The 15,902-nt window shown below is 43.3% G+C and overlaps 1 protein-coding gene across 1 annotated transcript; it reads left to right on the plus strand.

Annotated features, from left to right (window-relative positions):
• Positions 1 to 3,423: 3,423 nt before the first annotated feature.
• Positions 3,424 to 14,570, plus strand: LOC139398811 (glutamate receptor-interacting protein 1-like; the record flags this gene model as incomplete). Its single annotated transcript, XM_071144589.1, has 4 exons — positions 3,424 to 3,541; positions 7,597 to 7,962; positions 10,635 to 10,781; positions 14,126 to 14,570. Coding segments are annotated over 4 exons (859 nt in total), but the record flags the coding sequence as incomplete, so codon positions are not given.
• Positions 14,571 to 15,902: the final 1,332 nt, after the last annotated feature.

The raw sequence follows: 15,902 nt of genomic DNA on the forward strand, positions 1-15,902 counted from the left end.
CTCTCTCTCTCTCGCTCTCTCTCTCTCTTGCTCTCTCTCTCTGCTGCCTCTCTCCTCTCGCTGTTCTCTCTTTCTGTCTCTGTCTCTGTCTCTCTCTTTCTCTCTCTCTCTCTCTCTCTCTCTCTCTCTCTCTCTCTCTCTCTCTGCTGTCTCTCTCCTCTCGCAGTTCTCTCTCTCTCTCTCTCTCTCTCTCTCTCTCGCTCTCTCTCTCTCTTGCTCTCTCTCTCTGCTGCCTCTCTCCTCTCGCTGTTCTCTCTCTCGACTCAGGTGTTCAGTGTCACAGCTATGAACTGCTCTTCCACCAGGTTGTGTGTTTATTTGCCTGTAGGGTTTCATGTACTGCTCTCCTCTCATACATACTGTAGGGTTTCATGTACTGCTCTCCTCTCATACATACTGTAGGGTTTCATGTACTGCTCTCCTCTCATACATACTGTAGGGTTTCATGTACTGCTCTCCTCTCATACATACTGTAGGGTTTCATGTACTGCTCTCCTCTCATACATACTGTAGGGTTTCATGTACTGCTCTCCTCTCAGACATACTGTAGGGTTTCATGTACTGCTCTCCTCTCATACATACTGTAGGGTTTCATGTACTGCTCTCCTCTCATACATACTGTAGGGTTTCATGTACTGCTCTCCTCATACATACTGTAGGGTTTCATGTACTGCTCTCCTCTCATACATACTGTAGGGTTTCATGTACTGCTCTCCTCTCATACATACTGTAGGGTTTCATGTACTGCTCTCCTCTCATACATACTGTAGGGTTTCATGTACTGCTCTCCTCTCATACATACTGTAGGGTTTCAGGTACTGCTCTCCTCTCATACATACTGTAGGGTTCCAAGTACTGCTCTCCTCTCATACATACTGTAGGGTTTCATGTACTGCTCTCCTCTCGTACATACTGTAGGGTTTCATGTACTGCTCTCCTCTCATACATACTGTAGGGTTTCATGTACTGCTCTCCTCTCATACATACTGTAGGGTTTCATGTACTGCTCTCCTCTCAGACATACTGTAGGGTTTCATGTACTGCTCTCCTCTCATACATACTGTAGGGTTTCATGTACTGCTCTCCTCTCATACATACTGTAGGGTTTCATGTACTGCTCTCCTCATACATACTGTAGGGTTTCATGTACTGCTCTCCTCTCATACATACTGTAGGGTTTCATGTACTGCTCTCCTCTCATACATACTGTAGGGTTTCATGTACTGCTCTCCTCTCATACATACTGTATGGTTTCATGTACTGCTCTCCTCTCATACATACTGTAGGGTTTCAGGTACTGCTCTCCTCTCATACATACTGTAGGGTTCCAAGTACTGCTCTCCTCTCATACATACTGTAGGGTTTCATGTACTGCTCTCCTCTCGTACATACTGTAGGGTTTCATGTACTGCTCTCCTCTCATACATACTGTAGGGTTTCATGTACTGCTCTCCTCTCATACATACTGTAGGGTTTCATGTACTGCTCTCCTCTCATACATACTGTAGGGTTTCATGTACTGCTCTCCTCTCATACATACTGTAGGGTTTCATGTACTGCTCTCCTCTCATACATACTGTAGGGTTTCATGTATTGCTCTCCTCTCAGACATACTGTAGGGTTTCATGTACTGCTCTCCTCTCATACATACTGTAGGGTTTCATGTACTGCTCTCCTCTCATACATACTGTAGGGTTTCATGTACTGCTCTCCTCATACATACTGTAGGGTTTCATGTACTGCTCTCCTCTCATACATACTGTAGGGTTTCATGTACTGCTCTCCTCTCATACATACTGTAGGGTTTCATGTACTGCTCTCCTCTCATACATACTGTAGGGTTTCATGTACTGCTCTCCTCTCATACATACTGTAGGGTTTCAGGTACTGCTCTCCTCTCATACATACTGTAGGGTTCCAAGTACTGCTCTCCTCTCATACATACTGTAGGGTTTCATGTACTGCTCTCCTCTCGTACATACTGTAGGGTTTCATGTACTGCTCTCCTCTCATACATACTGTAGGGTTTCATGTACTGCTCTCCTCTCATACATACTGTAGGGTTTCATGTACTGCTCTCCTCTCATACATACTGTAGGGTTTCATGTACTGCTCTCCTCTCATACATACTGAAGGGTTCCAAGTACTGCTCTCCTCTCATACATACTGTAGGGTTTCATGTACTGCTCTCCTCATACATACTGTAGGGTTTCATGTACTGCTCTCCTCTCATACATACTGTAGGGTTTCATGTACTGCTCTCCTCTCATACATACTGTAGGGTTTCATGTACTGCTCTCCTCTCATACATACTGTAGGGTTTCATGTACTGCTCTCCTCTCATACATACTGTAGGGTTTCATGTACTGCTCTTCTCTCATACATACTGTACTATACACAACTCCCCTCCCCTCCCCTCCCCTCCCCTCCCCTCCCCTCCCCTCCCCTCCCCTCCCCTCTCCTCATTCCCTCCCCTCCCCTCCCCTCTCCTCATTCCCTCCCCTCCCCTCCCCTCTCCTCATTCCCTCCCCTCCCCTCCCCTCTCCTCATTCCCTCCCCTCCCCCCTCCCCTCCCCTCCCCTCTTCGCTCTGTCTCACCAGAATAAAATAACTTGCACATGTCGTTTTGCCGTGACATCAGCTGTTGTTAAATGTCTGTTGTTGAGCTGTGGGGGCCAATGACAGCTTCATGTACTGCTAAATGTAACACGTATTCTGATTCTTTATTGTGTTGCCACAGTTACACACACATCATTTTTTTTACTCACACAACACCTTCTTTTTTTGTTGTATTGTTGGTATATAGTTGTATTTTAAATGTGTGTGACTGTCCTTGTCTATCAGTGTTTTTTTTTAGTTAATTGTCAAGTTTTGTGTTTTTTTTTGTGGACCCCGGGAAGAGTTCCCTCCCCTCCCCTCTCCTCATTCCCTCCCCTCCCCTCCCCTCTCCTCATTCCCTCCCCTCCCCTCCCCCCCTCCCCTTCTGAAAAAAATAGATTAGGGCTCCTAACAATCCAAACAATACACCAGCCAGCCTCATAGTGACGGCATCATGATGTACTGTTCATCTAGCATGTAACACCTGTACTTTCCTGTGGTCGTTGATACAGATACCCCAGCCTCATTTTTATTTAACAAGGCAATTCAGTTAAGAACAAATTCTTGTTTTTAATTACGGTCTAGGAACAGTGGGTTAACTGGTTTAAGAACAGTGGGTTAACTGGTCTAGGAACAGTGGGTTAACTGGTCTAGGAACAGTGGGTTAACTGCCTGTTCAGGGGCAGGTTTGAACTTGCAACCTTCCGGTTACTAGTCCAACGCTCTAACCACTAGGCTACCCTGCCAGCCCTCATAGTAACTGCATCGTGTTACATCTAGCATGTAACATCTAACACCTGTACTTTTCTGTGGTCGTTGATACAGATACACCAGCCAGCCTCACAGTGACGCCATCATGCTCGACCATGAGGACAGTTTCTGGTGTCAGGCACTGGAAGACCTGGAGACCTGTGGACAGTCTGAGCTCCTCAGAGAGATAGAGGTATACTACCTTAACTTATCTGGTTAAAAATAAAGGCAAGCAATCCTTTACACTCACAGCCCCTGTCATCCCGTAATACAGGTTGAAAATGGTAGATTTGGCCTCCGTCTAAGGCACTGCATCGCAGTGTTGATGCGTTACGACAGCCTTGGGCTCGATCCCAGTGTCAAAGCCGGCCGTGACATCGAGTCCCATAGGGCGGCGCACAGTTAGCCCTGCGTCGTCCGGATATCAGTTAGCATAGCATCTATTGTTGCTTTATATATCAGTTAGCATAGCATCTATTGTTGCTTTATATATCAGTTAGCATAGCATCTATTGTTGCTTTATATATCAGTTAGCATAGCATCTATTGTTGCTTTATATATCAGTTAGCATAGCATATATTGTTGCTTTATATATCAGTTAGCATAGCATCTATTGTTGCTTTATATATCAGTTAGCATAGCATCTATTGTTGCTTTATATATCAGTTAGCATAGCATCTATTGTTGCTTTATATATCAGTTAGCATAGCATCTATTGTTGCTTTATATATCAGTTAGCATAGCATCTATGCTTGCTTTATATATCAGTTAGCATAGCATCTATGCTTGCTTTATATATCAGTTTGCATAGCATCTATGCTTGCTTTATATATCAGTTAGCGGCCTACAGGGAGGAGGTGAGGGCCCTCGGAGTGTGGTGTCAGGAAAATAACCTCAACCTCAACGTCAACAAAACTAAGGAGATGATTGTGGACTTCAGGAAACAGCACAGGGAACACCCCCCTATCCACTTCGATGGAACAGTAGTGGAGAGGATAGTAAGTTTTAAGTTCCTCGGCGTACACATCACAGACAAACTGAATTGGTCCACCCACACAGACAGCATCGTGAAGAAGGTGCAGCAGCGCCTCTTCAACCTCAGGAGGCTGAAGAAATTCGGCTTGTTACCAAAAGCACTCACAAACTTCTACAGATGCACAATCGAGAGCATCCTGTCGGGCTGTATCACCACCTGGTACGGCAACTTCTCCGCCCACAACCGTAAGGCTCTCCAGAGGGCAGTGAGGTCTGCACAACGCATCACCGGGGGCAAACTACCTGCCCTCCAGGACACCTACACCACCCGATGTCACAGGAAGGCCATAAAGATCATCAAGGACAACAACCACCCGAGCCACTGCCTGTTCACCCCGCTATCATCCAGAAGGCGAGGTCAGTACAGGTGCATCAAAGCTGGGACCGAGAGACTGAAAAACAGCTTCTATCTCAAGTCCATCAGACTGTTAAACAGCCACCACTAACATTGAGTGGCTGCTGCCAACACACTGACTCAACTCCAGCCACTTTAATAATGGGAATTGATGGGAAATTATGTAAAATATATCACTAGCCACTTTAAACAATGCTACCTAATATAATGTTTACATACCCTACATTATTAATCTCATATGTATACGTATATACTGTACTCTATATCATCTACTGCATCTTTATGTAATACATGTATCACTAGCCACTTTAACTATGCCACTTTGTTTACATACTCATCTCATATGTATATACTGTACTCAATACCATCTACTGTATCTTGCCTATGCTGCCCTGTACCATCACTCATTCATTTATCTTTATGTACATATTCTTTATCCCCTTACACTTGTGTCTATAAGGTAGTAGTTTTGGAATTGTTAGCTAGATTACTTGTTGGTTATTACTGCATTGTCGGAACTAGAAGCACAAGCATTTCGCTACACTCGCATTAACATCTGCTAACCATGTGTATGTGACAAATAAAATTTGATTTGATTTACTCTTTGCTATACTGTTTATACTGTCTTTACTCTACTCTTCACTTTAGTCTACTCATTATTTTACTCTGCTCTTTACTCTACTCTTTACTCTACTTTACTCTTTACTCTACTCTACTCTATACTATACTCTACTCTACTCTACTTTACTCTTTACTCTTCTCTACTCTTTACTATACTCTACTTTACTCTTTACTATACTCTACTCTACTCTTTACTCTACTTGACTCTTTACTCTTCTCTACTCTTTACTATACTCTACTTTACGCTTTACTATACTCTACTCTACTCTTTACTCTACTCTACTCTATACTATACTCTACTCTTTACTCTACTCTACTCTATACTATACTCTACTCTTTACTCTACTCTTTACTCTTTACTATACTTTACTCTTTACTCTTTACTCTACTCTTTACTCTTTACTCTACTTTACTCTTTACTCTACTCTACTATACTCTACTTTACTCTTTACTCTACTTTACTCTTTACTCTACACTTTACTCTACTCTTTACTCTACTCTTTACTCTTTACTCTACTCTTTACTCTTCTCTTTACTATACTATACTCTACTTTACTCTTTACTCTACTCTTTACTCTACTTTACTCTTTACTCTACTCTTTACTTTACTATACTCTACTTTACTCTTTACTCTACTCTTTACTTTACTATACTCTACTTTACTCTTTACTCTACTCTTTACTTTACTATACTCTACTTTACTCTTTACTCTACTCTTTACTTTACTATACTCTACTTTACTCTTTACTCTACTCTTTACTCTACTTTACTCTTTACTCTACTCTTTACTCTACTCTACTCTATACGATACTCTACTCTTTACTCTACTCTTTACTTTACTATACTCTACTCTTTACTCTACTCTTTACTCTTTACTCTACTTTACTCTTTACTCTACTCTACTATACTCTACTTTACTCTTTACTCTACTCTACTCTTTACTCTACTCTTTACTCTACTTTACTCTTTACTCTACTCTACAATACTCTACTTTACTCTTTACTCTACTTGACTCTTTACTCTACACTTTACTCTACTCTTTACTCTTTACTCTACTCTTTACTCTTCTCTTTACTATACTATACTCTACTTTACTCTTTACTCTACTCTTTACTCTACTTTACTCTTTACTCTACTCTTTACTTTACTATACTCTACTTTACTCTTTACTCTACTCTTTACTTTACTATACTCTACTTTACTCTTTACTCTACTCTTTTCTCTACTCTTTACTCTACTTTACTCTTTACTCTACTCTTTACTTTACTCTACTCTACTCTTTACTATACTATACTCTACTCTTTACTCTACTCTTTACTCTACTCTTTACTCTACTCTACTCTTTACTCTACTCTTTACTCTACTCTTTACTCTACTCTACTCTTTACTCTACTCTTTACTCTACTCTTTACTCTACTCTTTACTCTTTACTCTACTCTTTACTCTACTCTTTACTCTACTCTACTCTTTACTCTACTCTTTACTCTACTCTTTACTCTACTCTTTACTCTTTACTCTACTCTTTACTCTACTCTTTACTATACTCTACTTGACTCTTTACTCTACTCTTTACTCTTTACTCTTTACTATACTCTACTCTTTACTCTACTTTACTCTTTACTCTGCTCTTTACTCTTTACTCTACTCTTTACTATACTCTACTTGCCTCTTTACTCTACACTTTACTCTACTCTTTACTCTACTTGACTCTTTACTCTTTACTATACTCTACTCTTTACTATACTCTACTTGCCTCTTTACTCTACACTTTACTCTACTCTTTACTCTACTTGACTCTTTACTCTACTCTTTACTATACTCTACTCTTTACTCTACTCTTTACTCTACTTGACTCTTTACTCTTTACTCTACTCTTTACTCTACTTGACTCTTTACTCTTTACTCTACTTGACTCTTTACTCTTTACTCTACTTGACTCTTTACTCTTTACTATACTCTACTCTTTTCTTTACTCTACTCTACACTCTACTGTCTACTGTTTACTCTTTACTCATTACTCTACGTTTTACTCTACTCTCTACTCTCTACTCTTTACTCTACTTGTGATAATGCCAGAGAAGCCGGTGTTTGGAGGATATATTGGCACGGATGTTGTTAGGCCTGTGACAAAGTTGACATATTGATCGACACATTTTAATTTATATACTTATATATTTTATATATTTTTTTATCTACTCTACTCTACTCTTCTCTACTCTATACTCTACTCTCTGTAGGCATCTATTATGACGGGCAGTGCCATCAGTATTGGGGTGGATGGTAACAAGTCCCATGGCCTCCCCCACCCTGGAGACCCCGTCTGCCAGCCCCGCATCAGCCCTCTGCGGAGGAGCTCCCTCCAGCACCACGATGCCAAGACCCACCTGCACCAGGAGGCCCACCTCCACCAGGGGGCCCACCTGCACCCGGAGGCCCATCTGCACCCGGAGGCCCAACTCCTGCATCACGAGGCCAGAACCCAGCTGCATCACGAGGCCAGGGCAAAGAACACACTCCGGGTGTCTGAGAAGACCTGGGAGTCTCGTAGGATCAAGGAAGAGATGCAGGAGATCCTCTCCCCTACCCCTCTGGAGCTACACAAGGTGACTGCCATACCCACCAGTGAGAGCTATCCTCCTGTAGGTTTTAACTACAAAAGGTTTGGAGTGGAAACCTACTGTAGGGTGGCTCTCCTGTAACAGGGTTGGAGTTAAAACCTACAGGAGGGAATCTCTCCAGGAACAAGGTTGGAGTTAAAACCTACAGGAGGGGATATCTCCAGGAACAGGGTTGGAGTTAAAACCTACAGGAGGGTATCTCTTCAGGAACAGGGTTGGAGTTAAAACCTACAGGAGGGTCTCTCCAGGAACAGGGTTGGAGTGAAAACCTACAGGAGGGTATCTCTTCAGGAACAGGGTTGGAGTTAAAACCTACTGTAGGGTAGCTCTCCAGGAACAGGGTTGGAGTTAAAACCTACAGAACATTAACTTTCTAGGAACAGGGTTGGAGTTAAAACCTACAGGAGATTAGCTCTCCAGGAACAGGGTTGGAGTTAAAACCTACAGAACATTAACTTTCTAGGAACAGGGTTGGAGTTAAAACCTACAGGAGGTTAGCTCTCCAGGAACAGGGTTGGAGTTAAAACCTACAGAGGGTAGCTCACCTGGAACAGGGTTGGAGTTAAAACCTACATGAGGTTAGCTCTCCAGGAACAGGGTTGGAATTAAAACCTACAGGAGGGTAGCTCTCCAGGAACAGGGTTGGAATTAAAACCTAGAGGAGGGTAGCTCACCTGGAACAGGGTTGGAGTTAAAACCTACAGGAGGTTAGCTCTCCAGGAACAGGGTTGGAGTTAAAACCTAGAGGAGGGTAGCTCTCCAGGAACAGGGTTGGAGTTAAAACCTACAGGAGGTTAGCTCTCCAGGAACAGGGTTGGAGTTAAAACCTACAGGAGGGTAGCTCACCAGGAACAGGGTTGGAGTTAAAACCTACAGGAGGTTAGCTCTCCAGGAACAGGGTTGGAGTTAAAACCTACAGGAGGGTAGCTCTCCAGGAACAGGGTTGTAGTTAAAACCTACAGGAAGTTAGCTCTCCAGGAACAGGGTTGGAGTGAAAACCTACAGGAGGGTAGCTCTCCAGGAACAGGGTTGGAGTGAAAACCTACAGGAGGGTAGTCTCCAGGAACAGGGTTGGAGTTAAAACCTACAGGAAGGTATCTCTCCAGGAACAGGGTTGGAGAGCCCGGCACCAATGGAACCTGACCACCGTGTTCTGACGAGGTCTAGACAGTGTAACGCACCACTGTAATCAATAATAGATCAATACATGCATTATTGAGCAACAACACTCTTATTGATTGATCGGCTTGTGTACCCTGCACTCCCGTGTCAGACCAACCTGTCTGCTGTAACTTTTCTCATGGCGGGTATTACTAGGTTTTACTCGCAGTGATCGTGATGGCTATTGCACCTTGAATCCACGTATTGTACCGTACGTCGGCTAAATGACTGTAAATGAAGTCTTCAATAAGAGTGTCCGTCAGCTAAATAAACTAACTGTAAATGAAGTCTTCAATAAGAGTGTCTGTCAGCTAAATAAACTAACTCTAAATGAAGTCTTCAATAAGAGTGTCCGTCAGCTAAATAAACTAACTGTAAATGAAGTCTTCAATAAGAGTGTCCGTCAGCTAAATAAACTAACTGTAAATGAAGTCTTCAATAAGAGTGTCCGTCAGCTAAATAAACTAACTGTAAATGAAGTCTTCAATAAGAGTGTCCGTCAGCTAAATAAACTAACTGTAAATGAAGTCTTCAATAAGAGTGTCCGTCAGCTAAATAAACTAACTGTAAATTAAGTCTTCAATAAGAGTGTCCGTCAGCTAAATAAACTAACTGTAAATGAAGTCTTCAATAAGAGTGTCCGTCAGCTAAATAAACTAACTCTAAATGAAGTCTTCAATAAGAGTGTCCGTCAGCTAAATAAACTAACTCTAAATGAAGTCTTCAATAAGAGTGTCTGTCAGCTAAATAAACTAACTCTAAATGAAGTCTTCAATAAGAGTGTCTGTCAGCTAAATAAACTAACTGTAAATGAAGTCTTCAATAAGAGTGTCCGTCAGCTAAATAAACTAACTCTAAATGAAGTCTTCAATAAGAGTGTCTGTCAGCTAAATAAACTAACTGTAAATGAAAGGTTACACCATATTATAAACTGGGTGGTTCGAGCCCTGAATACTGATTGGCTGACAGCCGTGGTACACCAGAGCGTATACCACGGGTATGACAAAGCATTTATTTTTACTGCTCTAATGACGTTTGTAACCAGTTTATAACAGCAATAAGTCACCTCGGGGGTTTGTGGTATTTGGCCAATGTACCACGGCTAAGGGCGGTGTCCAGGATTTCTGCATTGCGCCGCACGTAAGAACAGCCCTTAGTCGTGGTACATTGGCCATATACCACACCCCCTCGGGCCTTATTATAAACCGGGTAGTTTGGGTCCTGGATGCTGATTGGCCGAAACAGCAATCCAGCTGGGTATGCAGACACACAACTACTTGTTTACTGTTCTGTTTGTGGTAGTAACTGGGGTTTGTGGTCAATATACCACTACCAGGGTCTGAATCCTAAGAATAGTATTGAAGCTACATATGTAGCCTTGAAACTATGTGTTCACAGCACTAAACTAACAGGTTAAATTAACTAACAGGTTGTAACTATGTGTTCACAGCTCTAAACTAACAGGTTAAATTAACTAACGGGATGTAATTCCCCAGGTGACGGTGATGAAGGATCCAGAGAGCGATGACTTTGGCTTCAGCGTCTCCGACGGGTTCCTGGAGAAAGGTGTTTACGTCAACATGATCCGTCCAGAGGGCCCAGCAGACCGCGCAGGCCTGAAACCATATGACAGAATCCTTCAGGTGTTCACTCTCCCTGTACCTATCCCCCCCAGCCTGTACCTATCCCCCCAGCCTGTACCTACTCACCCAGCTTGTGCCTGCCTGCCTGCCTAGAGAGAGACGGAGGAGTGAGGAGACAGAGTGAGAGGCAGAGAGAGAGAGGAGTGAGAGGAGTGAGAGGCAGAGGAGTGAGAGACAGAGGAGTGAGAGACAGAGAGAGAAAGAGGAGTGAGAGGCAGAGGAGTGAGAGGAGTGCGAGGCAGAGAAGTGAGAGACAGAGGAGTGAGAGACAGGCATGAGAGACAGAGAGAGAAAGAGGAGTGAGAGGCAGAGGAGTGAGAGGCAGAGGGGGGAGAGACAGAGAGAACCCTGCCAGTGCTAGTATCTGTAAGTAGTGTTTGACCTTCCAGCCCGTGTCCATTACACAAGTTACCAACGGCTGAAGCTATGATGTTGAAATGCCTATTTACTCTGTTCCATATAAGTAGTGTTTGTTCATGCCTGACACCCAGCCAGCAGGTTAAATATAAACTGCTGTGAGATAGATAGGTAGGTAAGGGTTGGAGAGGAAGTCATAGACAAAGGCCCGTTTATCACGCCAAGGTTGGACAGAGTTCAAATGTGACTCTGCCGAGTGTCACGCGGAGCGGAACAGGTGAACCCATGAGCAGAAGAGGAGACCGGGATGAGGTAACCAAGGTATTTATTGAAACGGGGGTGGGGGGTGGGAGGGGGGGGGGGTTGCAGGAAACCTGGTGTGGAGGCTAAGGTTGGAGCGAGAGGTGTTACGACAGGGAAAGCAGATCCGGAGGGGAATCGAAGAGAGCCGTAAAGTGGGGGATCCAGGACAGAGTAGCAGGACTGACGAGACGTAGGACTGGAGACACGGACTAGAGTCAGAGCGGGCGGAACACCCCCTCACACACACACACACACACACACACACACACACACACACACACACACATACACCCTCACACACACACACACACACACACACACACACACACACACACACACACACACACACACACACACACACACACACACACACACACAGCATGGAACCAGTGGTTTCAGTATCTAATGATAATGTCTCTGTGTTAGTTTAGTGTGATTTCCTTTAGCCTATCGACTAGGGCCCTCCATCCCACTCTCTCTCCTGCAAACTGTGCCACTGATTACAGACCGCTGTCAAGTGAATATAATGATCAGCCTATTAACAATTATGCTGTAGCCAGAGAAAACATGGTGGGACAGGTTAGGTTGTGAGGGACAGGTTAGGTTGTCAGGGACAGGTTAGGTTGTGAGGGACAGGTTAGGTTGTGGCCACTGGGAGATGGCATGAGTTTTAGTTGAATATCAACCATACTGGTGGGAATATCTTCTCATATAGTACTGTCATTATATTATCTTACCGTTTTATAGCCACAAGAAGAAAGAACTAGAAAATAGGAAGAACGTTTTTAGACTAGGAGAGAAGAATGATTGTGGTTCTGATTAAGCCAAAACCACAGTTGAATAAAGTCCACTTATTCAGGGTAAATACAGAAACCAGAACTACTTACTATAAAAACTCACGTTCGACACGTACGGACTCAGCCAAGATAAAAAAATACATTTAAAAAAAGTTCAATACGCACACACAGCAGATCTGCCAGAGCTCCTAGCTTCTAGATCCCAGTTCCCTAGCTGTCTTCCAAGGCCCGATCCACACTTCACGGCCAAACATAAATCGTACTGTGGCTGGCTCTGATGTTTTATTTTCACACTGTCTTTCCAATCTGGTTCCAGCCACTATGGTACAGTAGATGTGTAACCAGGCCGGCCCAGTACAGTTTGGCTTGGCTTGGCTTGGCTTGGCTTGGCTTGGCTCTGTAATACGAATCAGACTCAATACTACAGACTTATGTGGTTAGAGCAGAAATAACAGAGTTGTTGTAAAGGCTGCTGTTGACTTGCAGTGGGGTTTATTCCAATACACTAGTCCTTGATTGGAATGTTCTAGAATCTGTCTGTGACACATGGTACAGTAATAGAAGACGTGTGTACGGCATCCATATTAGGAAGTCATTATAGGAAGGCAAATCTGTCCACTCACCAATATGGATTATGGATGCCGTTTGTTGTCCTCAGTGCATTAAAAAAAAAAAGTATTCAGACCCCTTGACTTTTTCCACGGTTTGTTCCAGCCTTATTCTAAAATTGATGAAATTGTTCAATCGACACACAATACCCTGGAATACCCCATAATGACAAAGCAAAAACACTTTTTTTTTAGATTTTCTTATAAATATATATATATATAAATATATATATATATACTTACTGAAATATATATATTTTTTTACAGGGACAGTGCACAATAATATGACATTTCCATAAGTATTCAGGCCCTTTACTCAGTACTTTGTTGAAGCACATTTGTCAGTGATTACAGCCTTGAGCCTCGTGGCGTGAGTATGACACTACAACATTGGTAAATCTGTATTTGGTGAGTTTCTTCCAAGCAGATCCTCTCAAGCTCTGTCAGGTTGGATGGGGAGTCGTCGCTGCACAGGTGAACCTTCGCCCCAAACTGAGGTCCTGAGCGCTCTGGTGCAGGTTGTCATCAAGGATCTCTCTGTACTTTTCTACGTTCGCCTTTCACCTCGGTCCTGACTAGTCTCCCAGTCCCTGCCGCTGAAACACATCCCCACAGCATGATGCTGCCACCACCATACTTCACCGTAGGGATGGTGCCAGGTTACCTCCAGATGTGACGCTTGGCATTCAGGCCAAAGAGTCCAATCTTGGTTTCATCAGACCAGAGAATCTTGTTTCTCATGGTCTGAGAGTCCTTTAGGTGCCTTTTGGCAAACTCTAAGCGGGCTGTCATGTGCCTTTTACTGAGGAGTGGCTTCTGTCTGGTCACTAGTCTACCATAAAGGCCTGATTGGTGGAGTGCTGCAGAGATGCTTGTCCTTCTGGAAGGTTCTCCCATCTCCACAGTGGAACTCTGGAGCTCTGTCAGAGTGACCATCAGGTTCTTGGTCACCTCCCTGACCAAGGCCCTTCTTCCCCGATTGCTCAGTTCGGCCGGGCGCCCAACTCTAGGAAGAGACTTGGCGGTTCCAAACTTCTTCCATTTAAGAATTATGGAGGCCACTGTGTTCTTACCATGGTGGACTCCAATCAAGTTGTAGAAACATCTCAAGGATGATCAATGGAAACAGGATGCACTTGATCTCAATCTAGAGTCTCATAGCGAAGAGTCTGAATACTTACATAAAACATGTTTTAATATATTTGCAAATTTTTTTTTTGCTTCTAAAAACCTATTTTTGCTTTGGTCATTCATGACTCTCTTTCCCCTGGTGCTGTAGGTGAACCACGTGCGTACCAGAGACTTCGACTGCTGCCTGGCTGTCCCCCTGATCACCGAGGCCGGGGACAAGCTGGAGCTGGTGATCAGCAGGAACCCTCTGGCCCAGCAACTGCACCATGAACCGGACTGTCTGGACCAGGACCAAGGCCTTCTCATCTCTGCACTGCAGTCCAACAGTAGGGAACACCACCACTATACCACTACAACCCGAGCCATGGACCTGTGATTTACAGACAGACAGCACAGACACGCCAAGCCGCAGACCGTTACCATGGAGCAGTCTGTGAATCTACAGACACACACAGAACAATGGACCTTCTTTGGACATGTGAACTACAGACGCAGCCACAGTCCAGTACCATGGACACACCAAGTCACAGACTGAACTTCTGAATGAACTACAGACAGGAGCCACAAACCAGTACTATAGACCTGTGGCTAAAGACACAGACCAGTACTATAGACTATAGACCTGTAACTAAAGACACAGACCAGTAGTATAGACTATAGACCTGTAACTAAAGACACAGACCAGTACTACAGACTATAGACCTGTAACTAAAGACACAGACCAGTACTATAGACTATAGACCTGTAACTAAAGACACAGACCAGTACTATAGACTATAGACCTGTGACTAAAGACACAGACCAGTACTATAGACTATAGACCTGTAACTAAAGACACAGACCAGTACTATAAACTATAGACCTGTGACTAAAGACACAGACCAGTACTATAGACTATAGACCTGTAACTAAAGACACAGACCAGTACTATAGACTATAGACCTGTAACTAAAGACACAGACCAGTACTATAGACTATAGACCTGTAACTAAAGACACAGACCAGTACTATAGACTATAGACCTGTGACTAAAGACACAGACCAGTACTATAGACTATAGACCTGTAACTAAAGACACAGACCAGTACTATAGACTATAGACCTGTGACTAAAGACACAGACCAGTACTATAGACCTGTGGCTAAAGACACAGACCAGTACTATAGACTATAGACCTGTAACTAAAGACACAGACCAGTACTATAGACTATAGACCTGTAACTAAAGACACAGAACAGTACTATAGACTATAGACCTGTGACTAAAGACACAGACCAGTACTATAGACTATAGACCTGTAACTAAAGACACAGACCAGTACTATAAACTATAGACCTGTGACTAAAGACACAGACCAGTACTATAGACTATAGACCTGTGACTATTGACACAGACCAGTACTATAGACCTGTAACTAAAGACACAGACCAGTACTATAGACTATAGACCTGTGACTAAAGACACAGACCAGTACTATAGACTATAGACCTGTGACTAAAGACACAGACCAGTACTATAGACTATAGACCTGTGACTAAAGACACAGACCAGTACTATAGACTATAGACCTGTGACTAAAGACACAGACCAGTACTATAGACTATAGACCTGTAACTAAAGACACAGACCAGTACTATAGACTATAGACCTGTGACTAAAGACACAGACCAGTACTATAGACTATAGACCTGTGACTAAAGACACAGACCAGTACTACAGACTATAGACCTGTGACTAAAGACACAGACCGGTACTATAGACTATAGACCTGTGACTAAAGACACAGACCAGTACTATAGACTATAGACCTGTGACTAAAGACACAGACCAGTACTATAGACCTGTGACTAAAGACACAGACCAGTACTATAGACCTGTAACTAAAGACACAGACCAGTACTATAGACCTGTAACTAAAGACACAG

This window comes from Oncorhynchus clarkii, unplaced genomic scaffold (genome assembly GCF_045791955.1).
Source record: "Oncorhynchus clarkii lewisi isolate Uvic-CL-2024 unplaced genomic scaffold, UVic_Ocla_1.0 unplaced_contig_11487_pilon_pilon, whole genome shotgun sequence".
Taxonomy (NCBI): domain Eukaryota; kingdom Metazoa; phylum Chordata; class Actinopteri; order Salmoniformes; family Salmonidae; genus Oncorhynchus; species Oncorhynchus clarkii.